The sequence below is a fragment of the Pomacea canaliculata genome, linkage group LG4 (assembly GCF_003073045.1).
Source record: "Pomacea canaliculata isolate SZHN2017 linkage group LG4, ASM307304v1, whole genome shotgun sequence".
In the NCBI taxonomy this organism is placed as follows: domain Eukaryota; kingdom Metazoa; phylum Mollusca; class Gastropoda; order Architaenioglossa; family Ampullariidae; genus Pomacea; species Pomacea canaliculata.
In genome coordinates, this window is record NC_037593.1 from 23,839,350 (window position 1) to 23,864,835 (window position 25,486).

General features: G+C 37.6%; 2 protein-coding genes across 7 annotated transcripts; both read right to left on the minus strand.

Moving 5' to 3' along the window:
• Positions 1–1,183: 1,183 nt before the first annotated feature.
• LOC112562080 (sorting nexin-19-like) lies at positions 1,184–16,525 on the minus strand. Of its 6 annotated transcripts, XR_003098781.1 has the most exons (12): positions 13,878–14,420; positions 13,009–13,141; positions 11,020–11,116; positions 10,007–10,132; positions 9,488–9,664; positions 8,931–9,126; positions 7,427–7,589; positions 6,440–6,624; positions 5,832–5,919; positions 5,409–5,526; positions 4,507–4,573; positions 1,184–2,543 (listed from the first exon to the last, which is right to left on the minus strand). XR_003098781.1 is itself a non-coding variant. In XM_025235080.1 (11 exons), the coding sequence occupies exons 5-10, from the start codon at positions 9,662–9,664 to the stop codon at positions 5,436–5,438; spliced, it is 900 nt and encodes a 299-aa protein (XP_025090865.1). In that variant the 5' UTR covers positions 10,007–10,132; positions 11,020–11,116; positions 13,009–13,141; positions 13,878–14,420; the 3' UTR covers positions 1,184–2,543; positions 5,409–5,435. The 6 variants fall into 6 exon arrangements, 3 of the variants coding, with proteins under 3 accessions (XP_025090865.1, XP_025090864.1, XP_025090863.1); XR_003098780.1 differs by having other exon boundaries at positions 4,507–5,526; XM_025235080.1 differs by lacking the exon at positions 4,507–4,573.
• Positions 16,526–17,652: 1,127 nt separating this feature from the next.
• Positions 17,653–23,196, minus strand: LOC112562081 (protein cereblon homolog). Its single transcript, XM_025235081.1, has 6 exons — positions 23,019–23,196; positions 20,665–20,811; positions 20,369–20,424; positions 19,673–19,752; positions 19,365–19,471; positions 17,653–18,876 (listed from the first exon to the last, which is right to left on the minus strand). Exons 1-6 carry the CDS (start codon positions 23,140–23,142, stop codon positions 18,833–18,835), a joined length of 558 nt encoding a protein of 185 aa, XP_025090866.1. The 5' UTR covers positions 23,143–23,196; the 3' UTR covers positions 17,653–18,832.
• Between the last annotated feature and the right edge of the window lie 2,290 nt (positions 23,197–25,486).

Here is a 25,486-nt window from a genome sequence, read left to right on the forward strand (position 1 = left end):
TTGGGAGGAATATTCCTACTGATATGGTTCTTTCATGGACCATTTGGTTGGTGCATGCTAGACTGCATTTATTTTCCTCTTTGATAAATAATATAAATTATATGAAAGAGAAACTGCGACTTGCAGAACAAATGCAGACAACATTGTTATTTGAGATGGTACTGATGACGCTAGGAATGGGAGGGGAAGAAAGCAAGTTATATGGAAACATCACTCAGAACATCATGCACCCATTAGAAGAAATCAGGAGTACAAGTTTTTCCCTATTACATCTTTGAGTACCTACAAGATGTCATGACCCACTAGCTTTAGTTAAAAAGTGATATTTCATTTGTAGTTATCTGGTACCATTTCAAGTACTTACCAGATGATTACTATCAGTTATAGTTCTGCCACAATAAGTTGCTCCTACCAAAACTCTTGATCTAGTTTTCTTTTCACATTTTTATCTAATGAGTAAATTCGATAACTTGCAGTTGCAACATTCAAGTTATGGTGTACAAAAGAAAGATGCTTAATGAACCTTACATTTGTTGCTCTTGATTAATGCCATCAGAAACTCTTGAAAATTTTATACAGTGGGAAAAAAAACCTTTCATGTTAAATGGTGCTTAACTGAGTTATAACTTCATCACAATTTGAACAATTTCACTTCCGCTAGCCTGTAATTGTGGCTTGTGAAAGTTTGAAAGTCACCAAGTCCAAGTTACGTCATCAATGCATATTGAAAAAAAGGATATGCATAGTCAAAACCATATTTTTGCACACACCAGGCATTAAACCAACTGCTTTACTGCTTTTTGTGATGATGGTTGCTACGTGCAAAGCTTGTTCATGTCCCTTTTAAAAGTCCAATGCTTTCTTTGCAACTTTTCAGTGGTGTTGGGGGGTGGGGTGGGGAGAATGCAACTTACAGAGTTTTAGTTTTTAAAAATAGTTTTTAAGTCTCATTATAAACAAACCACTTGACTAAATAATGGTATGCCATGCAGACACAGAAGTGACTTTCAGGGCCATTATCTGTGTTGGGGAGTAGGTGACAAAAATGGCTGCTTCTTTTTCACACTTGTGGTTAGTAGTCACCACGATGACTTTAATCTAACCCTCATTTCAGTGACGCCTGGTAGCTTTCTGCTCTACACATTTTCTATTAAAAAAGAAATTAAAAAGCATAAGACCAATAGAATGTAAACATTCAACACATTACAAGCCTTCCTAGAAGGCTCTGTGCCTTTTATTTTTGAATGGTGAAAATGGGTAGAGCAATAGTAAAATCCCAAATTTTGGATCCATGCATACACAAATATATACAGGAATCCACAGTTTCCCAGCTAAAATATTCTGAAAAAAAGAAACATGAACAGGATCCTTATTTTTTTTTGTTTTTGTATCCATATATCTTTTTAAAAACAGTGATATTTAGGAATGTCATCAAGCTGACACAATAGGCCACAAAAATGCATGCTGAGTCTACAAAAGATTGCACTCTCATCAGAATATAGCTGTGCTGTTTTCTTAATCTGCTGCATGCTAGTAGACATGATGATTCAAATTGTGTGACAAGGTTCCTGCACAAGAAGAATGTTAAACTCAAAAATGTTTTCCACAAACAAGGAAGTAATCTTGGGCCTGCCAACACACCCAGCAAAGTATATGCTATGCAGTCTTGCATTTTGAATGTGTCTTATGAATTCCATAATGTCAAAATTAAAAAAGACATGCAAAATGATGTTATGACCCACATGCATGCATGCTATAATAATGACAGGTTATCTTACAGTTCTGAAACTTCCTTTACATTATCACAGCATTCTTCCTGTAAAACCTGGAACTATATAACAGAACATAAACTCTAAAATATTTTAACAATCATAAAACCCCACATATAAACAGAACTGTGAAACTTCATAATTGGTCATTTAAAATGTTCTTTGTCCAACACATTTAATATTGAAAATTGAACAAGCCACATATTTTGTTTAAAAAAAATTTTGCTCAACTTATCACATCCAAAATTTATTCCACAAGAAATAATAAACATGTAATTTTTTTTTAACTTCTCCATAGCATTTACTTTTCACAAAGAGAAGAGAATGGCTCAAGATAAGCCCCAAAAGTATGGAATACTATTGGCTTTGTCCGGAATGTCAATTATCAGCTGCTCAATTACACTTTGTAAGCAAAAGCTTTTATGTATTGGTCCCCACTTGCTTTCAACCAGTTCTTTCAAACAAGCTATCCAATATGATAAAATACTCATAAATAATGTTAGGTATTTTAATGTTAGTTGTCATGAAAATGATAGTGGAATAAAGGGGAAACAAATCTTGACAGGACATCGCTTGTACTCCTCTTCAGGCTCTTGCATACGATTGGCTAAATGTTCACAAAAGATCCGAACAGTTGCTGCAGGTGTTTTCATATAATATGTTAGTCAAAACTTTGGGGATGCAGACAGCTGAGTGGTTAGAACACTCACGCTGTATTTCCCCAGTTGACCCAGCTGGGTACTTGAACTCCCAGAGGATTGAAGAAAGAAAAGGCTGCGCAGGAACAAAAAAACCTGGCATGAGAGAAGTATGGTTTCTAACAACTCACTTTCACATGTTATGGGTCTACCTTTACCTTCTGAACAAAAGCCTGGACATCTAACAAAGTATTTTCAACAGCCCAAAGGCAATAGATTTTCTTCACATCCCTGAGCTGGTCTGTTTGGCAGCTTAGTAATCGTCACTTACATATTGCACAATATGAAATGAGACATGGCACAACTAGATGGTAAAGAAGTTTGCACCAGCAAATAACTCTTTGTAAGGCAAAGTGCATGATATAATGCAGTGCGAAGATGATGCATGATCCTCAATGTGTTGCACTACAGGACTGTCTCTTATTCTTTAGCTGTCATTGGTTGCTAGGAGCACTTATTTTAAATGAACATATAATGTATTCAAATGAGATTCAAATGATCATACCAAATTTTCCAATAAAGCATAACAGTTTATGTGCATCATTAAGAGTGTTAACACTTTCTATGAACAACAAAAATGAATAATTTTTCTTTTCTCTTGGTTCTGTGTGATTTGATACAAATCTACATGAGTGAGCCTAGCATCTAATGCTGACAAAAACAATAACAAGCTGCTTCTCCTATTACAGGACTTATTCACCACTGATTCAGCCATTAACAAGCATATTGCAAATGCTGCTGTTCTTCCCACTATACTTAAAGAAATGGATTAGAAGTGTGCACCTGAAAACTCTGCTAGCCTTAAGTGCATGTTTATAACAGCACTAAGACAGCAGCCAAAAAAAGAATTACGACTGTCCCCTAAATTTCTGAAACATAAAAGACTTGGAAATGTTCATCTGAAAATGAGGTTTTTTCCCGTCTTAAGGTGACAGTACACACTAGAAAAGTGTTTTGTTTTAAAGATTTCTAATAACATTTTGTGAATTTGGAATAATCAAATATAAAATAACAATCTAAAAATATATGTTTTATGTAGTTACAAGGAAAATTTATCATCAATCTGTAATCAATGATTTTTTTTTTACTGTACTATTTTTTTTCAAAATAACTTTCAAACAGTACTCAAAAACATAGATCATTGATTTTAGTGTCTTTGTAAAGTGTAAACTATTATCTAAATTTTCAAGCATGTTCTTTAAAAGTCTTGGAGATATGTGTGGTCAAAGTGTTAATGTTATAAAAAATCTTTAAAACAAACTGTTTTCTAGAGTGTACCATCACTTTAAATCATCTGTGTCATGCTTTGATACTATAAATGTTGTAAGGACAAAACACAGTCAGCTGACAGTATGCGTGAGGAACAATGATATAAGAGGCAGTCAAATGAAATGTGGATGCTCGACTGACATCTGCCCGCCATCTGCAACATTTCATTTGAATGCCCATCGTAATAAAGTGTAAACAGCTGCAAAAATACTCCACTGGTGACAAAGAAAACAGCTGTAAATATGCTTACCCTGTAGAAACATGGTAAGGAGCTGTTGATATGCTTATACTACATACTATGATCATGATATAAACAATTATGACCATAACTACCATACAGTGACAAGCTTATCATCATACAAGAGTGCTGTACATTCATGTTCACTGCTCATAGATTCTTCTGACAACTAAACATTTGCTAGAGACTCAACAGTCATATTGATTCCAAGGCGCTGTACAGGTGATGGGACAAATTTCAGTTGTGCATTACAGATACCTACCACTCACACAACTGTTAGGTACTGTTGTATCACACAGACAAAGCACACCTAGTTCTTTTGAAAATCATTCAAGTGTATACATTGTACTGACAGAAATGAAGGCATGTACACAGACCCTATATGGGTTAGAACATTCAAAGTGTTTTAGACTGTGATAATGTTAAATGAGCTCAAAACAAAAAGCTACAAATAGCAAAATGTATCATAGCACCACTAGGCACAATAGCTTCAGAAATAAAACTGAGAATGCTGAAACAATATATACAATACCTGGAATTGATACAGATTTATACTATTTCATTTTTCATGGAAAAGGAAGCCAGTGAAGCACACTCCCCTTCCAAAAAAAGGAAAAAACAAAGATCTGTTATGATGAAAATGGCAGATAAACTAACTCTAACATGTGAATGTTGGTGCTCTGAGGGTTTTACTTTTGACAAAGGGAACTTCAGCATTTTAGGGATAGTTGGTTATTATCATATGAATAATACAAAAAGTTAAGAAACATGCTGCAAAATATACCCAACTTTATAAAACATGCTCTAACACACTGTCTCTTGTCTTCTGCAACATGTGACTGAAGCAGACTAGGATGCTGATACTATCCATGAAGTGCAATGTGACAAACATCATCATACATATTTCTGTAAAACAGCAGATGGCAGTTACACCTGCTAGTATGTGCATACCACTCATACATCTGAATGCATGCACCTAGTGCACATCTATATTTGCAAAAACATAAATGTTTGCCTGGAAATATGGACCTGAACAAGCAGATACAAAAGCAAATATTTTTTTTTTATCACAAATCACATCTCAACCATGATAGCACATATGACATAATCACTGGAGACTATATGCTGTATTTCAGTCTGAATACAAAATGTCAGTCATAAACAGAACACATCACATAATATGCAGCACATCAAGTCTATATACCTCACACACAGTGTGCATGCATCACAGCAGCAATTATAATTATTACACAGTATGCCATGTCCTCTCTCTTGCACACCATACATTATGACAAGCTTTATATGGCAATAACTTACATTTTCACTCCTACACCTGACTAGCAAGACATGCACCCTCCGAGCACTCAAAGTGTTTTACAGCTAAAAATATATCATTAGTTAGTGGACATATTTAGGACAGGGTGCTACAAATACCAGGATCCAGGGCTCAACAACACTGCATCATGTAAGGACTCGACTCTGGAAGCTAGGGTCCAACATCTCCGGAAATAGTTTTTCCAAAAGTTTATCCAGGGATGAATAGAGGAAGTGCCTGGAACAGATTATGCTGACACTAATAAGTTAGACATAATGAAAGAGACTGGAAATACAGACATGATGGTGCCATGTGAAACATGCTTACTACTGGCACAGCTTGAGGACATTGTACTCTCAAAAGAAACTCTTCTGGTCTATGTGACTGACTAATAATAAAACATCTATGCAGCATGAAACAGCTTTTATATCACAATAAAATCTGTTGCTGTTATGAATTCATGCACAAAGATGTATGTCAATTTGGCTTCTCAAAAAACAATAACCTTTTCAACAACAAAAAAAAAAAAAAAAGTTTCTCACTTATTTAGTCTGCGGTTTTGGAAAGACCCCAAGAATTTGTCCACTGCACTGTCCACACTCTCTGTGCCCAGCAAGTGCTGCACCACACCTGCAAAATTAAATACTGGCTGTCAGTCACAACTTTATACCTGCAAGTAAATACTAGCTGTGTCAGTCACAACCATAAGTCCAGCCTGGCACTTTCTGATGTACTCTAAGCAATGCTGGTAATTGTGATCAGACTCAGAAATGCTCAGACCAAGTTTGATCTAACAGATGCAAACATTAACATGCCTTTGCATCATACCACAAACACTCATCTACGTCTCTCTCCTCCATCAAATATATTAGCCACAGCCCTCATGGCTCTCCCATTCACTTACACAGAACTAAGGCATGCTCCATGAAATGACCTGCTTTTATGCATACACTACATTTACTTGCCATCCACTCAATCGTTTGGTTAATCCAATAACATTAATATTCAATTTATAGAAGTAAAATTAAAAAATGGCAGAGGGATTTTTTCCCCCCTCTCACACCATCTTGATTCCACATGCACACCTTAGCAAATTCACCTAAGTTATTCACACATGCAAACCAAACCTAAAAAGACAAAGTGAATTTACCTGGAAAGAATTCCAGAAGGAGACATTTTGCCACAGCCTTTGTAGCCAGTTTTTCCTCCATTGATTTTTCTGTTCTCCCTCCTGACATGAAAGTTCCACCTGGCCAAACGTTTTCTCGGAGCAAGCGGATGTAGTACAGGCACCTTTCCTCAGTTGTCAGGCTTGACACTGAGTTGCGTAGCCACCTGTAAGTCAGAGCTGACAAGTTCAGTGCAGCTATAGCTGGTCACAGTTAGGGTCAATGTCTTTAAAACAGAGCATGTAATTTAACTTTAAATAGGAAGTAAGGTAGCAAAGGCACCTTTTCCTCTGTTGTCAGACTAGACACTGAGTTGCACAGCCATTTGTAAGTCAAAGCTGACAAGTGCAGTGCAGTTACATTTAGGGTCAATGTCTTTATGACAGGATGTGATTAACCTTCGATTAGGAAGAAGGGTAGGCACATGCATTTAAAAAAAATATGGAACACTGTCAAATTGCAAATTTTTCAATGCACTGCTTTCATTTCTATTGTGTGCATCGGCCAATCCAAATTATCTCAGAGGAGTTTTTCAATCTTAAGACTTTGATATTCTAAAATGAAAAAAAACTCAGGATGTAAAAAGGTTGGTCAAATTGCTATGACAATTAAAAGAACCTATCATTTTAAAGTTTTCAAAAAGTTGTCCCTATTCTTCCCTCTTCCCTAGCCAAAAAGAAAGCAAACAAATAAACAAAAACATACACACACAAAATTTCCAGAGCTGAATTCTGAGTCATTTTCCATTTTCATATTTTGCCATGTTCTTTCTCATCCTTCTAAAAGTCATAAACCTGACTTACATATTCAAGAGCTGTCCTAAAATATTTCATAAAATTGGTTGAAAATTTTGTTGCTTACTCTTTTTAGTCTCTACTCTGCAAAGTTGAGAAGAGCAGAATGCAAAAATCATGATAGAAAATTCAAAGAAAACAACACCACAATAAAATTTAAAATATTTTAGTCACCTATCTATCTTTCTGCCGAGAAGATTACGCATGCCTCTCATGACTCTCTCGTGGCACAACCAATGCTGACTAGGAAGAAGCTGCACTAGTAGACTCGCTCCTGCATCATACATTGTGAGTCCTTCTGCAGAATTCCCTGTACCGGAGTCACCTTCAGTGGCACCTGCTCACAGGAACCATGTATACATAAGCACATGTATGCATAGGTCATATATTTATCACCTTTGTTTTTATTCCATTCATTCATTAATTCCTTGACTGGTACCAGCTGGAAAAGAGCTATGCTGGTCTGTTGGAACTTACTGCTGAGAACAATGGGACAACACAGTGGCTGAGTTACAGGCTGCCTACTTTGGCTTGTCAAGTGGAATGGAGAGGTCCTTCATGTTTAATCCTTAATGTTTGCAAGCCAATTCTTCTTCAGTCCACCTTGGCATGGACCCCCTCCAAGGTACTCTGAAGGTCAGTCTTAGCGTGTCGAGCTGCCTTACATGGGCAACCAGACCAGCCTGTGCTGCTTCACTGTTGTGAGAATGGGTTCCTAGTGCTCCACTAAATGGCAACTGTATTCTATACAAAGTCACTGATTTTGCATTCCATGTTAGAGATTTGGAGCAGCTTCCTCAGGCACTTGGTCTTGCATGCCTATAACTTCCTCTCTATTATCGGCAATCAGAGTCTGTGTCTCACATGTGTACCACAGGGGCTGTGATCTACATACTGCTATGCAACTTCAGAGACCAGATGTTTGTCACTGGTTTCCCCACTCGTGGAACAACACTTCATCTTCAGGGCTTCTGCTTACGCAAAAATTTGCGTACAGTATGCATTAAAAGTTCGGAGGACCCCTTCAATTTTCATCGATGGGGTCCCATTCAAAGTTGGGCGAAGAACAGGGACCCCTTAAAAATCTGAAGAAGGGGTCCCTGGGACCCCAAAGAACTTAGCCTTAGCAGAAGCCCTGATCTTGCTTCATAACTTTGTCTCAAGGAGTTGAGACTTGTACGGTTTGGGTAGCAAAACTGATGGTGTTGTAGAACAAGACTCTAAAGACTTTGCTTTAATTAACTGACTGCACTTTCTTCTTCATCTCGATTATTGGAAAAAGCTATAAACATTCACATAAAATTTTCATGTGTAAAAGAAATGAAAAAGCACATTTTCCCAGGCTGCAGCAACAAACATAAACCAGTCATATAGCTGTTTGACTATTTGACAATGAGTCACACTGTCACAAAGCCAAAGCAAAACTGTCCAGTCAAAAGGTTGTTTTGTGTTAAAAACCAACTCATGTGGACCAAAAGTATCTGGACATGGGAGGTGTTTAATGGTCAGAGGGTGTGCACATAACAGGTGTTGATGCATGCATGCATACACCTACAAGATGGGTTGAGCATGTCATTCAACAAATAGATGATGATTATGATGACGATGATAAAAATGTTCATACTCTGTGAGGGCTATGCATGGAAAAAAGAAAAATTCAGGACCAAAAAATACCCACTAGCTTCTTGCTTTGATGACTCTGCTCCGCTGCTATCCAGTCTGGGCACCTGAGCAAGCATGTGGTCTGAGAGATTTAAACTCTCATCCTGTAGCAAAAGTGTCAAAGGAGAGGCAGGGCTCCTGGGAATAAGACCCTCTAGTTGAACATCACTGACAAATTTCTCACAAAAGTCCTTCATAAGGTTGCTGTGAGGCTGCATACAAGAGTTCATTATAAAGTGTGAAAAAGTATTAAATGACTAAATGACTTCTAGTTAAACAGCTGCTGGCTATGTACTCTCCACATCTACTTCACAGTAAAACTGTTTTAGTCCGTCTTACCTAAATCTTTGTAAGGAAGTAGCAAACACTTTCATACATATGAATAGTGATCTTTATAATGATATATCTGTCTTGTAAACTGCCTTTAATAAACTTTCTTTCTGCAAGAAATTTATTCATAGGATAAAATATACCTCTTAAACATCATAAGTCATATTTCTTCTACAATAAATAAAACACAAATCTACCATGTGTGTTCTCTGTTCTTCATCTCAAAAGGTTAAAATTTCATACCATTTGTTGGGAAAATTCCGTGGTCAGCACTATGCCATCTGCATCCCGAAGAAGGTGAGCATCATCTTTTTTATCAGCTGTGTTATCACGACCACGAATGCCTGAGATGACCTCCTGAGGTAGGCTGGGAAGATTCTTGAGCTTATCAAAGACACCTGACATGGTTTTGACCAGCATCTGTTGGCAAGTTTAGACTGCAGGTAACAAGGGTTTTACTGTCTACCATGTACTCAGGCAGGTTTAAACTATATAAACAGATAGGAGACAAAGAGCTTTTAATCATGGAGAGATTTCTTGGTTCTTTTTCAACAGATGCCATTAGAGGATATTTTCTTGTCCACTAAAAAATATTTAAACAAAGAAATAGGTGCATTTTAGGAAGATGAACAAACATGAATCATTTCTATCTTTTTCTAGGTGTGTGTATGTGTTAGGTGTGTGTGTGCATCCACAAGTCTGTTACCTGCATGCATACAAAAATATGCACAAGCTTATTGATGCATGTGACACCATGATTACCTTGTCCAGGCGAGGAACATTGATTTCTGTAGTTCTGCGGACAAATGCAATGTGGGAGTCACCTTCATAAGCCAGGAATTCCCGCAGTTCTGGGCCATTACACACAGCCTCCACTTGTATCAAGGCCTGCAAGTCCCAGCAGTGAACTTTGTTAGACGTCTAATTGTCAAAACAGACCTAAAAATGGATGGTCGAAGTAATCCAATGAATATGACCATCACTTTAAAAAAAAAATGAGCCTTTCCCCTGCATTTCAGACAAAATTAAGTATCCAAATAACTGTCACCACCATTTATGAATCCATTTCTTTAGCAGGTATTTTTATGGTTATTTTCCTTATCTAATTTAAGGTTATGCTATTCTGTCAAACTTAACAGACCACCTAGTGTAGATAATCAAATGTAATCACATATCCAGAGAAAATATTGGCTACAGTGGAATATATATTATGACATTAAGTCTGTAGTGGAATAAGACAAGAACTTGGCTACTACTGTCTTTCTATAGTCTGTGATCACTATTTCCACATCAACCTGGCTGACTGATGGAGCTTGCAGTCTGTTCAGATGGAGGTAACTATTTTCACTCAAATAAATGGGATCGAACTGGTTAGCAGAAGTGACCAAACAAACTAGTTACTGTAATGCTTAATAATCTTCTGCAATGTATAGAGTTACATATGCTGTATACTTGCAGCACATGCAGGAGAAGGGATGCAAAAGAGAAAAAAAACTAGAGGATGAGTAAGGGAGAGACAGAGAGAGAGATACATAAAAGAAAAAGAGAGTGTGTGTGGCAGAACTTCTTCAAATTCCATTTTACAAGTTGTTATTTTAGATGGGTAAAAATCTAAAAAATTACTTAAGTTAAAAGTTTATACAGAAAACTCAGACTGATTCACATTGGCAATACTGTCAAGTTCAAAATGCAAATTTACTAAGGATATGTGATAAAATGGGAGACACAAAAACTGTAGTACAGCAACAGCCAAATTATAACTGAATTTACAATACCTTTAGAAACTGCTCCAGTGTCTTTTGACGAGTAGATATGTTTTCTTATCCATGTTCTTAAATGGTAATGACACCCAGCGCTTGGGGCCCTTTATATCTGCCAAATGCCAGTTAACATGTTGGTAGATAATGCATGTCAGTCACAAATAACACCACATATCAGTCACTAACACAACATACCATTCACAAATAACACCAAATTTGCCAGATATTTGCAATACACTATGTTACAACTCTAAATCTGCTAAGACAAGGTCAAATCATTTTTGTTAACAAGTAGTCACTGACACAGATCATGTGTGTGTGTGAGTGAGAAAGTGTATTTGCATACATATAATGCATTTTCTCTGTTGTGCAGTTCAAAAAGTTACAATTATATATCACTTGTTGGGAAAAATCGGAGGCCAATGCAATGTTGTCTGAAGTTGTGCAAGAGCAGGTGGAAGGGGTGTGTGTGTGTGAGATAGAAAACGCAGGCATAAATGAAAAAGAGGATGAAAGAGAGAGATAAAAACTCAACTGATTTCCAGAATTCTGAGCCACTGTCATGTTTTCTAAAAGAGAACGCCTGCGACAATGACTTGTAATTACTAATGTGGGACCACAAAGATCTCTTGGCTGTATGCCTCCTGCATTATTTACTCTGCCAATCAGTTTACAGAGAAATGCTTCTGAGCTGGATGAGACTGACAAAGTATCACAGCACAGGAGGCTGCAGTCACTGGGGCAGTCAATAACATCAAGCTGCACCAAAGATAATGACAAAGCTGGGATTATAAATGATGACACTGTTTAGATGACAGTTCATTACCAACACCAACATGAATGATCCCCAAAGTGCATCAAATGGTTGTATACCATTTATTTATGATTTTTTTATGGTAGAGGTTGCAAAAAAATCCATTTTTTTAAGCACCTGACACTTGTCCTTTTCTCTGACCTTTAAGGCCCTGCATTACCCTATTCAATGGATTACTGATGAGAAGATGTTTCTAAGGCACATTCTGATCAACATTTTTCTCAATGTAAATCACTTTTCAATTCCAGTGATAATAGGTGAGAAGCATTATCCAACACTAAAATATTGTATACAACTTTTTCAATCTACCAGTCAATAACCTGTAATATTTTGTCATCATTCTGGACAAATTTAAGGGGTGCCTTTCAGTCTCAATTTATTACTGAATGCAGTTCATGTTTATGGCTGATTTATAATGAGTGACAATATAATGTATAGCCAGAAAAATCTGTAGGACTGTCTGCATTGCCTACAAATGCTAACTCAGCAACATATTTAATCTACCTGTAAACGTACTGCATAGCTAGAATAAATTTTAATGACATAACATGCCAAGCATAACTTTTCAGACCTGAATCCAGTTGTGCCAACTTTTTGTGGCACTGCTAATCTAAATTTAACATAATGAAGCAGTTGAAGAACAACTCTTTGTGGATATATGCATGCGTAGACACCTGTCTATGCAACTTATGACCTGATGGTACTAAGTAAATGACATCTGCCTTCAGATTAGTTGTATGAGGTGTTGAGATAGGTCAGATTAGGAAGCCTTAGTCTCCACCTAAACCACAGATTTTGTAGCTCTCCATTTCTAAGACCTCTGTTTTCAGATGTTTTTGGAATTAGATGGATTGTATTCTGATATGATTGTAAATATCAGGGGTACAGAACACTGAAGTTCTACTGCTCTGCAGTCCAATCTGGAACGTTTCATGAAGCCAGTAATAGCTAATACTTGATGGTTTGAAACCAACTGATGGACTGACTAAACAAACTTCCAAAATAAGAAATTGACTAAATGGGCTTTGATCCTCAAATGATTGATCCAGACATCTGCCAGACTTGGTGCCAGATACACTGTCCCATTCCAGTTTCAACATAAGATCACATTTTTTAAATAATAAATTTCTGACTTGGAATACCTGACTTCATGCTGCTGAACATAAATTAATTCAGGAAATTCTACAAACCTTTTAGTAGCTTTTTGTATGCGGAGTTATCTTCCAGGCGTAACATCAAGTTGACAAATTCTCGATAACGACGTTTAACACATCCTGTTCGTAGAACTGGTATACCCGTATCAGAGAAGTGAAGAGCTTCATACTTTCCACAAAAATAAAGAAAACTTTTTATTTGTACATTGCCCATAAACTCATAGTGCACTGTATAACACTACATATTATATACCACTTGTACTTATATACATTTATATTCACAGTTCTCTCTTAGTCTAAGGAGGGTCATGTTACAACATAGAAGTATCATTTTCTGCTAAAACAAATAATAAAGATTAAAGTTTTTTCATAAACTAGATCCCCTCATTTACAAACATATCCCCACATATACTCTACAGCAGTATTACATTATTCCCTGAACAATACATTCATTTTGACAAGCAATACACTGATGTTACCCACAACAATTTCATGGAACTTAAAATTGATTTATTGAGGAAAAAGTCACTAAAAGTCAATTTTAATCAAGCTGTGAGTTCAGCCACAGTAATTTCAATAAACATCTCTACAATACATATACACAGTGTAATAAATCTGTAATCTCACCATAACAAACTTGTTACCACATCATTTTACAACAGTATGAATTAAGATGTGACACCACCGATCCCAATCTGGTTCAAGCTTTAGATGAATGGTAATGTGGTCAAATGCTGTCATTAATTTGTAATTAATTAATTTCACAAGTTTATACATGTAGCCACAGATTTTCCCTCTCTAACATGCGCACACACACACAAAACAGGCAAGCTCAAATAATACTCAAACAACACCCTCTCCCTACCATACCTCGTATTATTCTTACTATAAAAAAAATGCCCTACCTCAATTTGGTAAAGAGTGAACTGAGAATTGCTGCGGAACTGTTGGCACGTCATTGTCCAAGCAATGGAGATGTCCTGGAAGATGAAGGAACTATCCAGTGATGGCCCTGACCTTCCATCACTAATCTCCCTGCTCTCCTCCCCCTCCTCATTCAGGTCAAATGCAACATCTGTGTTTTTCTGATTTTCTTGGGCATTGTTTTCTGTTGGCATAACATCATATGACGACACACCAATTACACTGTAGAAGGGGGAAGAGTTGAGGCTCGAGCTTGAGCTCGAGACAATATCATCCTCGTGCTTATCACTTTCATCAGTCACTTGCACAGATGGCACCACTAACCCCGTTACAGACTGATCTGTGGAGACTGCACAGGATGTAGTGCTATCAAGAGAACTGAAACTGAAAGCATTATTTTCCAAGTCAGCTGGTGGAGATCCCAATGATTTTACTTCAGCAGGAGAGAGAGACATTTTCTTAGGTTCAGCTGATGCCTTGCGTATGCGCTGAAAGAATTTGATTAACTGGGTTGGACTAGGTGTCGTTAGAGTGCCTGGAGAGTGCTTGCCTTGTTCTCTTTCTGTCTCTGAGGACAGAGAGTCACTTGATGGGTCTCTACATCAGTTTTACCTTCTGCTGCTTGTATCACAATTTTGTCTTGTTTGCTACCAAAGTCTAAAAACTTGTTTGACCTGCTCAGCAGGGGGCTGAGACGCAAAGATTTCAGTTTCTGAACAGAAGATATATTGTCACTTGATACTTTGCTTGTCCCTTCTTGGCCTTCTTGTTCCATCTTCATTTCACTTGCAATTTCTACCTTTTCTACTTGCTGCTGTTTGGATTTTTTAGGCCGAAAGAGATCTTTGAAAGCTCGAAGTTTGGGTCCTAAGGCTGGAACAGTTGTTACAATTTCACCATAAATGTTCTGTCTTTGTTCTGAATATTCACCACTCCCATCAAGAATAACTGAAGATTCAACTGATTCTTGTGCACTCTTTGCAAGATCTAAGTTACCATTTCCAGTTTCATTATTAGAATCATCAACACCAGTGGCATCAGACACAACAGGAGTTACAACTGTTGTGTCTGTTATTGAACGGTCATTAGAATGGGACTGATCTGTCATAATTGAAGTAGAATCTAGTAGTGTAAACGATGGGCTGCCTTTGATTGCCTCATTCTCCTGTGCAACTTCTGAGCTTTCTTTACCATCTGCCACCCTTCTGCTTTCAGAATCTTTGTCAGTTTTAGTCTCTCTCACAATTAATTGCAAGGACTCTGTTTGAGAAATGTTCTTCTTTGAGTTTTCCTCCCAGGACTTTTCTTGTGAAAATCCCTGACTTGATACTGGCTGTCTGCCTGCTGCACATTCAACATATTTGTTTGGTTCAAGCTTCATCGTATCTAATTTGCTGTCCAGCGACTCCATATGAGAACTTTCTGGGTTTTTTTGGCATGTATGTAACTGGGACTTAACTTTGCTAACCTCATCATCAATCAGCTGCCTCATAACATCATCACTCAGAATGACATTATCCCCATTGTATGTTAGTCTTATCAAAAGTTCATAGAGTCGGTCGGGTGTGCTCAGCATTTCCATTACTGGAAGTACAACATTCATGGACAAAACTTCAGTAAGAAAAATCACCGTACTTCTGGTTGACGTAACATCTGGAGCACAAGTACCCATCAAAATCACTTTTGTTACTGCACGCAAGTATTGCCGTTCTGATTCTGCGCTCTCAAGTGCGTAGTGAAGCTGGAACTTTTCCTGAAACACTTCCTCCACCACCGTCCACCAATCATGATCCATCTCATCCTTTCCATCGTTGTATGTTGACTTTTCAGAATGACTATCCTCAACACACATATAGAATGATGCCAGGTGTTGTTGATAGGAATCAACAAGTTCTGAGACAGTCTCGTGAGCAGACAGTCGTGAAATACGTTCCACAACATTGTGGATGGCTTTGAACAGAAACACCCGTGAGTCTTTCGGAAATTGTGGGTTGTAGCTGAATTTGTGATACCATACGTGCACAAAGTCTCTAATTATGAGCAACGCTATTGAATTGAGCTCTAATCGAATGGCTTTATTGAAAATACCGCTAAAACTTGATTCTCCGTCGACGTCCAGGTCAGGTATTGCTGGAGAAGCGATCGACTCGCTGCGGGCTCGCAGTTCTGTACATGGTTCATGGCTCTCCGAGTTCTGTATACGATGTTTGATCCCCTTCAGAGTTTCGATCAATTGAAATAGCTTCTCTAGATGCTGTGCTATTGGCTCTGTATCCGAGTGTGACACATCGATTGATAGTATCCAGTTTGTAGCTTTGATTGTCAACACAATACTGACAATCAATAACACAAACAGACCATACTGACCAAACAAAACAGCTGCAAAAGCGCCTGCAACGATGATTATTATCAGTTTCTGTGTAGATGTATAACGGTTCCATTTACAAAATTCTCGAATAAAGTTTGCTACTCTTTGAATCACTATCGATTCTTCTGTCAGAGACATATTGTTAAAGTCATGGTGCTAGTTTAACGTGTGTAGCACTCGAAATGCATACTCCTTTTAATGTGGTCCTCCATGTTGGAAAGTCGCTGTACTCGCCGGATCATGTGACAGTCATGTGATGACTAACCCACTAGACGTCTGCTCGTTTTCATTGGTAACAGTGGTAAGGCGGCCTGAAAGGGAAAACCGCGATTTCAACCTATATAACTGTGGTTATACTGAATCTTCATGCCTAGCGGACAGTATTTAAGGTTAATGGATTCCTTTGGGTAATGCTTATTTTATAACGTTGACATTTTCGAAGACACGCTGTCGGACGGAAAAGATCAGATAGAGAAGTGAGGACCAGATCAAGTCCCTTAATGTCCATCTACACATCGATTACTTCTAGACGAGACCAACAGACATTGTACTTGAGATAGTCGATCCCTTGTCTATCTAGATATCGATTACTTCTACTAGACGAGACCATGAGACGATGAATTTGTTGAAAGGGAAAGGTCGACATACCGCGTTTAACAGTTTCTGCACAGCGTAACGTTCTGCTTGGGTGCAGACTGATATGATCAATGTTGTAATTATCAGTTGCTGTCTCTTGAAAACATCTCGTAATTGGTCCCGTCATACTGTCAAAGAACTAAAATAATTTTGATAATGTTTTTATTATATTTATGCATAGTTCAGTGTACGTCGCAGCAATTTATAAGATGTACAATGTCAAAATGAAATATTTACCATTAGCTGTAGGTGATAAAAAGCATTTTAAAATATGCATAGTTGTGGCCAAATGTGTTCATCCATGTAGCATTTCTATTAATTAGAAATTAATCAAATTTTAACAGATTACAGGCTTTATTTAATGTTACTTTTTCTTTTATATACATACATATGCACACTATATTTATGTTATATATACACATGCATACACGTACACTTGAGATTGATAAATGCTATTGCAATTTTTGTTGTTGATAGATTATTTATGGTGAGCATGAAAAGTATATTTGAATATTTCTTCATTCAACTCTTAATATTATCAAAAGTACTGAAAGGTACATGCTATACTTCCTCTTTAAGAATATATAAGCAGGTATATGCATTGATTACCTAATGACCAGCATTGTGTACATTAAGGTATTTTATAAGGTATTACTAATAAGGTAAAAATTGAAACTTTTTGTGGGATATTATGCATGTTTTTAATAGGACACCAAAAGAGATTCACTCCACTTAATGGAAACACTCAAAAACATTCACCAAAATATTATATTCTTTCCTTGGCATTTCTCAAGAACACAAATAAAGCTACATCTGAAATTTCATGCATGCCTCAAAATATGACTAAAAATAAACATATAAATCAACTTTTTATCAGCATTCTATTTCACTTCACATAATCTCCAATTTCAAATCCTTAAAATATCTAAAGACAGGCAGAAAACAATGTATTTAGATTTTCTGCAGACTTCTGGTTAAAGAAAGGTGAACACTCTACAAAGGGTTAGGGGGCTAAAGTTCATTCAAAAACAAGTTTCATCATGCTAACAAAACACACAAATTTTCAAATTGAGGGAAATGGTATGTCAACCTGTTATTCCATGAATATGTATATATGTGTCCGTGGTTATTCACCCTTTTTCCTTCTTTGCCCAATTTCTTGAAAGATACATTTTTTGTTTAATAAGATAGAAGCTTCTTTATTTGGTAAGTCATCCAGGGTTGGTATTCATATGATGTCTGCAACTATTGACCTCATAAAAGTTGCTCAATGCAAAACAAAGAAAAACTGTCAGTCATACACATATTTTTGTAAGTCAGTTTCTTCATGCTTATATACTCATTACACACACACACACACAAAATCAACCAGAAATGTACCTGAAACCTGAAGAAAGGACATGACTAGTCCATAACCAACCTTTACTGGATCAACTGGTCATATGCCCATAAGGCTAGGCTATCCCTATCAGTGAAAACAAACATGACTACATCCACATAGGTTGTTTCTGTGAAGAAAAAGATCTGCCTCCTTAAAGGTTCTTTTTAATTCAACAGGTATGAATAAAGTTAGGCAACGTTTTTATATAACTGTTGTGTAAAGTTGCCTAACTTGGTCAAATATTCACCCATATATGTCTAATTAAGAAGGACCTTTAGCTGAACTAACCTGAGAGTTTGCAGATCAAAGTCATGGCTCAAACAACAAATATACCACACAAAATTATTTACAATTCAGCACCAATGTTTCAATGATGAAGCGTGCATAGGAAATTTACATAGGAACGATATAAGTGATACATTTCAATAACAGCTTATAACAAAAGCAACAATATATCAACAACAACCATTTCTCAAAACTTCAAACCACCTTCATGCTGCACTCTTTCATGACAGAGAATAATTTAAATAGCAAATATTTCTGTCTGGCGTTTAGCTCAGGTATGTTTTGGGGGCAGCAATGATTGACTCAGCTTCTGAAACAGCAAACAACAAGCAACAGTATTTAAATAAAAAAAGAATACCCAGTTACTCTTCCTCAACTTAGCATTTTTACTGGATGTTTCTCTTTGGGGTTTTATAACAGTTATTGCTTTAATAACACAGATCAGTGCACACATGAAAAATTACAGAAAATTTGGTAAACTGCACAATGGTGTTCATAAGTACTGCCTTGATCAATTTTTACAGTCACTTTCTAGAAAAGTCTGTTTTTCATGATTATGTAGCACAATATCCACTACTGATGACTGGCTATTAGTTTCTGAAGTTTTGCTTCATTTTAAATCATACATTGACTGAACCAATCTTTACACAGCACCTTCATAGACTCACAACTTTCTTATATCAGGTAGATCAAAATACCAGGCACTATACATCTGTCTAAATATCCCATGCAACAACTTCAGCATAAGTAGTGCCACATTTTGTCAAAACACTTCAATAGTTTAGAGAAATTTCTTGCCTTGTTCATGAAGCAGATTTCCTAAAATGAGTCCAATAAACTGCTGCATGTAATTAGTTCTATGCATTGAATCGCTCATCACAGATGTACTAACAGGTTTGAACACCCTGCAATACATAAATTATTTGATTATTGTGCATCCCTCTATTCTAAATTAAAATTTATTCACCAAAAAATCTAACAAGGTTTGAAGAAAAAAAGAATCATTAACTAGCATCATTTTAAAGAAATCTCACTCTCTCTTTTTTTCTCTCTCATGCTGCTTCTATGCATTTATGCTGAGAATCTCAGATGACAATTTCATATACCATCCTAAATGATATCCACAGCGAGGACAAACAGCTATTGTCCAGGTAAAACCAGGAAACCAGGAATCAGCTAAGTGAGGCTGCAACACGAGCCAATCATACATTGTTAAAATAATTTATTACAAATAAATAACTTATATAGCACCAAATCTTGGCAGGCTGATAGAGAATACCATAGGAGGCAATATATGTATCCAGCAGATGCTCCCACTTTGCTCAATTCATTACAATTAAAATATATGTATTGCAATTTATTATTATGTATTACAAACTACTTTTACCTGCAAGATGCATAGCTAATCAGTATAATAGCCATAGGGAACATGAAATTACTTTGTCAGATGTCTTCATGGCCTTGTCTGATCATGTGCCATGATATAGTCTTAGTTACTGGCATGGCTTTAAATATAAACATTGTCTGATCATGCCTATCAGAGCTACTCTATCATCCATGATGATCTCTTCCATCAGCTAATGCTGATTTTCATGAGCCACAAATTAGATAGCAGAATTTCAGCCAACTTTCCTTCTTCTTAGGCTCTGGAATTTGGAATCTCCTGCCTCTTTCTCTTTAAACTGTGATTATGTTTAAAGTTTTTACATCCAGTTTCAAAACACCTAATTATTTTTGTCAAAACTGAGAAAATGAGGAATAAAGGAAGATGGGTTTGGGGAGCCTTTACCCTTCTTGTTTACCTGTTCAACTTCTTGCACATCTGCTTCAGAAGATGTGATCAGTTCAAAATATTTTCCTGTAAATATCAATAAAAAAAAATGATCTGATAAATCTGAAACAAACAAAGCAATTGTTACTGCTGACCAGGATGATATATGCACATCAAGAATAAGATACAGCAAATAACAGCTCAAATGACATTGAAAACGAAGACTTAAATTTTTTTCCCCAGAAAATAGGAAAATAAACCCTATATCAAACCGCATTCTAATACTCTTTCTCTCAAAAATAGTGCTTTCTAGGGAAGATTAAATACCTTGTGGATTTTTAAACAGCTGTATAAGTACACCTTTTGCACCAGCAAGTGTATCATTTCGTTGTCTGTGTGCCAATTGACTTGGAATTTTTACTAGGCTGTCTGCTCTTGTTACTTCCAGTCCACAATGTCTACAGAGCAGGAAACCTAATCACAAAAAGAGATGGAGGATAAGGTGAGGATATAAGTAACAAAATTAATCTAACCTTTCAAAACAGCCTCAAAGCTGCTGGGAAACAAAGTTTAGCAAATTAAAGACAAGGAGACATATGCTAGTCTAGCAAGTCAGCGACAAGTACACAGGTCAAGAGAAAACATGCCCAGCCTTTCTCAACCTTTTCTTATTACCCTGGAGGGGAGAGGGACAAGCAACTAAGGCTATATCATGTCAAGGCAACCACCCCTGTAAACAGATACCACATGCAGAGAAAGAACAGTGTGACAGAGATGAGAGAGCTGAACCCTGGACAGCCAGCCTTCACCAAATTGGTGACAGGTGCTAACCATTGCAGGACCGGGCTGCCTGACTCTGGAGAGACTGTGTTAATTATTTTCAGATTCTAAAAAACCTTCTGCAGGAAAAAAAAATCATACAGCTCATTCTATGGTAGTATGATCAACAAATTGTAGATATAATAATTGATATAATTATGCTGCAAGTACAATTGCAATTCACTTATCTGCCACAGATGAGACACAGGCAGTGAAATAAATGGTTTGAAGGTTTAAATTCTTTATCACTTACCCACATTGTCTATGTGTGACTATGGATAGCAATGCTCAAAAGTGAAGTTTTTTTAAAAATGATCTCATGGAACATGAGCAACTTTTCATGGAACTCTTGGTTTCTACATAACTCTGATTTGAAAAAAAAAGGTTGCTTAAGTCTGTTGAAGACCATGTGTGTTGGAAGAGAGAATAGAATAGTAGGAAATATTAAATAAAGAAGTGAGCAATGTAAACAATGAGAGGTAGGTCTCAGAATAAGACTAATATGAAGATATGGGGAACTAAAATTAGCCAAGCCCATTTAAAATTCATTTGCACAAATAAAAATAGAACAGCTCAAGTTTCAAAGCAAAATTAATTACTATAACAATTCTCCTGTTAATTAAAAAATGATCATGCTGGAGATCCTACCAAACAGAGAAAGACTACAGCTGTGCAGTTTGACATCAGAAATGCACAAGTTTCATGGATACAAAACCTTCTGCTCTCATAAAAATCTATCATCATTCAAAAGCGCCCTAAGCTGCATCACAGGCAATGCAAACGAATAAGCTAAATGTTACAAAACATAATTATCGGCTGCATCTCTAGATGAAAATATTGTGATAAAATAATTAGTTAATAAGTTAATGAAACCTTGGCTTTAAAAAGTGCTTTTGGTGCCATCTGACAAATTACATAGCCGATTATCAACTTCATATATCTGTTAAAATTTTGCCTCTACCACAATGTTCTCTTAAAGTTGTGCATGTGTGCACAGATCATGCAGTAGCAAAGAGTATTCAAGTTTCCAACGCACACAAACACCTACATTGGAGGGGAAAACCCACTAATGTGGTTGACAACCTTTGTTTCTCTGTATGCAGTTCACAGATGCATTTTTTTCTTTCCTCACACCTTCCATTACCAACACTTCCTATTATTAGTATATAGAGATATCACAAAAATATTCTCTTTGTTTTTGGTCTATCAATTATTGCTTTGGTTTTCCTTCATGGACAGTCTTCTGTTTATTCCATATGTTAAAAATGCAAACATTCATTTTCAAGCATGATGCCTTTTTCCCTCCAACAAAATCACACAAACCATCCCTCGACCATTTGTGTTGACTGTGAAAACTTTAGTGCATAATTCCTCCTACCCGTTGGGTAGTTGCTGGCACAGAGTAAAACAACCAACCAACCCTGTATCCTACCCGTTGGAGGGTATACTGTTCTCTGTACAAAGCTAAATGAATAAAATCTAGCATCAACGAATCTTTTCGTCAACGAATCTTTCGGGTGGTGAGGGAGATATGAAGTGGGGAGGGGAGATGCATGTGAGGGTGAATGGAAAAAAGTTTTAACTAAACCTTGGAAACTGAAAGCATGTGACTTTGCTGCCCTGAAAATATCGATCGTAAAAGACAGGATCTGCGCCTAACCTGCTCACGACACAGGACTGAATCTTGTGTGTGTGTGTGTGCTATTTGTTCACTTTACACACCACACTTGAACAGTAACCGTTGCTGCTGACGCCGAACAAAAGCTTAAAATGTGATAAGCATATGGATTTGATGAAACATCCATGCAGTCTAATCACACCCTTTCACTTTGAAGCTACATATAATGGCCATGCAGTCACACCTTCAAAGTGGTCAGCAGTGTTGCACATTGTGCTTGCAAGCAGTTGCGCCAGACAAACAACGTACAGCATCTCTATCGAACTAGCCAGCATTGCAGACGCCCTGCAAGACCAGGGCGCAGACATTATGGCAGGTGAATTGTGGGAAAAGCAGCGCGAGCGGCAAAGTTGTGACCGAGTTTTCCCCGCCCCCATTTTGTTCCTAGCTGTTCCGTTTACCGTACTTGATTGACGATACGATTGCATTGTTTTTATGTTCAACTAGTAAAACATATGTGATATTAACTTTTGATAATATAAACTAAATGCTTATATTTCTAGTACTTTATAATATATTAAGTCACATTGTTTACTGTCATATCTATAGAAGTACCATACATATTGTTTTTTTAAAAAAAATGTGACGCTGTTGAAGTCAGCACCGGTATAGATATCAGGACATTAATTCTTTACTATCAAAAGTACTTTATTTTTGAGACAAAATTTTAAATTGCAATAGCAGACGGTGCACATACTCAATTTCAACCCTGTTAGATGAAAAATGTGCAGAAAGCTTTCGTCTGACTAAAACAGAAAATCGGTGGCAACTGTACCAAACTTGCGCTGACCTTTGCACTCAACTTTCAACCTTCAAGTTGAGTGGCAGCTACGGAGAGCTAGCCAACCAAACCCAGGAGGTGTGGCTAGGCCGCCCAACTAGACTACGTTCTGCTGATCATGTGGCCGTGTTGACGTTGCGCGAAAGCTCCGCCTTTGCCAGCACCAAAACAAACCGGCGCAGTTCGCCGGCATTTGGTTTACATCCAGTGGTACTGCTGCGGGACGTCAGCGATTGCTGTTGCATACCTGCGCATTTGGAAAATTGGGGAAAGACGCCAACTTTAATTTTCATTGTAATTGTTACCTTGATCTCATGATCACTTAATAAGTTATGTCTGGGACAAAAACGATTGGCAAGCGATCTATCGTTGGGACTCGAGTGAGTGCCTTGTGGCAAAGATGGCGGTTTTACCCTGGCGTTATTCGTGCCCAAGTGGCCGAAGAAACAACTCTTCTTCAGCCACATACACTATCCATTTTGACGACGGGTTCGAAGGCAGATGTGCCGACTTCACATGTGATCGGTCCTGGATTTCAGACAGGACCGGCTTGGTTTCGTCTAAAAAAAAGCACAAAGGGTCTATGTCACGATGAACGGTCGAGAAAAGTGTCCGGCTTAGTGGTGTTATCATAACGAGAGTCGGACGAGGTGATAAATCACCGTCAAACACGGCAACACAGAGAATGTCAACATCTGCCGCAGACTTGAAGACGTTCGTCTGATGGAAAGTCGAAAATCTGCCAGGCTTGTTGATCAGGACACAGACTATTCAAAGCTGGCCGATTTACAGCTCAGCGAACCCAAACGCCGGGCTGTTTTCCCACAATATTGACGTTCCAGCACAGGCTTTCAAACAGGCAGTAAGTGTGGTTTTACGGTTTTTTTTTTCCTCTTTTAAATCGTGTGAACACTCCTCTTTCTCTATATGTTACAGTCTTACTGCCTTTGTTAACGTGCTTACGCCACTTCAATGCCTTCGTTTACAATGTTTTGCGCAAAGCAGGCGGTCCGGTAAAGCGGACACAAAAGTAAGGTCAAGTCACAGGCCCCAGCTGATTCTTGCGTAACTTAGCCGGCCACCAAACGTGGCTTGCCCGCAGTCATTAAAAGAAGTGTTTTTCTTCCACGTGTAGTCAAAATAATTATTTGATCCCTAGGGAACGGGTATTTTAATCGCAAAATGCTGTTCTTTAAAACCCTTATCTTACGCGTTGGCTGCGCACTTTATGGGCGTTTACAAGTGACTGCACTGGACTTTCACGGCAGCCGGTGGTTCGAGGCCCAGCAACCAAAGAACCGAGCCGTGATGACGTTAGCATTTTCTTTAGCGAGCGGGACTTTTCGCAATGTGTGTGTGCGTGACTGAAGAGTTGAATATTATTTACTTTTAACTGTTGAAACAGGATATGATCATTTATGATAGTTTAGCTTTTGCTGAAATGAATGTGCGTGATGGTCGGGCGGCCTGTTTAACGAGCGTTAGCATATGTTTGTCCTGATACTTTGCGACAGGCGCAAAGACGCACCGCGATAGCTCAGGGGACACAGAAGGGTCGAGCGAGAACGGCGGAAACTTCGACGATGTTGAGATGATGGACGAAACCATTGCTGCCATGGTGCTCACCTCATTGTCTGTCAGTCCCAAGTCGCCAACGTTCCCCAGCAATTACAGAGGTACCTGGGCTGTCTTCTCTTGCGCCGGCTCTTACACCATTTAGAAACCTATACTTTTTCATGCCCCATGTTTATGCCAGAGATTACGGAAAAGTTATTATCTCACATACAGACATTATCATCACATAAAAAGTTATCACAAATGTTTATGGAACCAAAGTCTGAAAAAAGATATGCACTTTGCCAAATAATGGG

Excerpts from the sequence above, each read along its gene's own strand:
- LOC112562080 (XM_025235080.1), bottom strand. The coding sequence starts at position 9,664 with ATGCTGGTCAAAACCATGTCAGGTGTCTTTGATAAGCTCAAGAATCTT. Across the intron at positions 5,920-6,439 it reads CCTTCTGGAATTCTTTCCAG|GTGTGGTGCAGCACTTGCTG; the intron begins GTAAATTCACTT and ends TTAATTTTGCAG. Across the intron at positions 5,527-5,831 it reads CAAAACCGCAGACTAAATAA|GCACTTCCTCTATTCATCCC; the intron begins GTGAGAAACTTT and ends AATCTGTTCCAG.
- LOC112562081 (XM_025235081.1), bottom strand. The coding sequence starts at position 23,142 with ATGTCTGCGCCCTGGTCTTGCAGGGCGTCTGCAATGCTGGCTAGTTCG. Across the intron at positions 19,472-19,672 it reads TGTGGATATCATTTAGGATG|GGTGTTCAAACCTGTTAGTA; the intron begins GTATATGAAATT and ends TATGTATTGCAG. Across the intron at positions 18,877-19,364 it reads AAATCTGCTTCATGAACAAG|AAGCTGAGTCAATCATTGCT; the intron begins GCAAGAAATTTC and ends TTGCTGTTTCAG.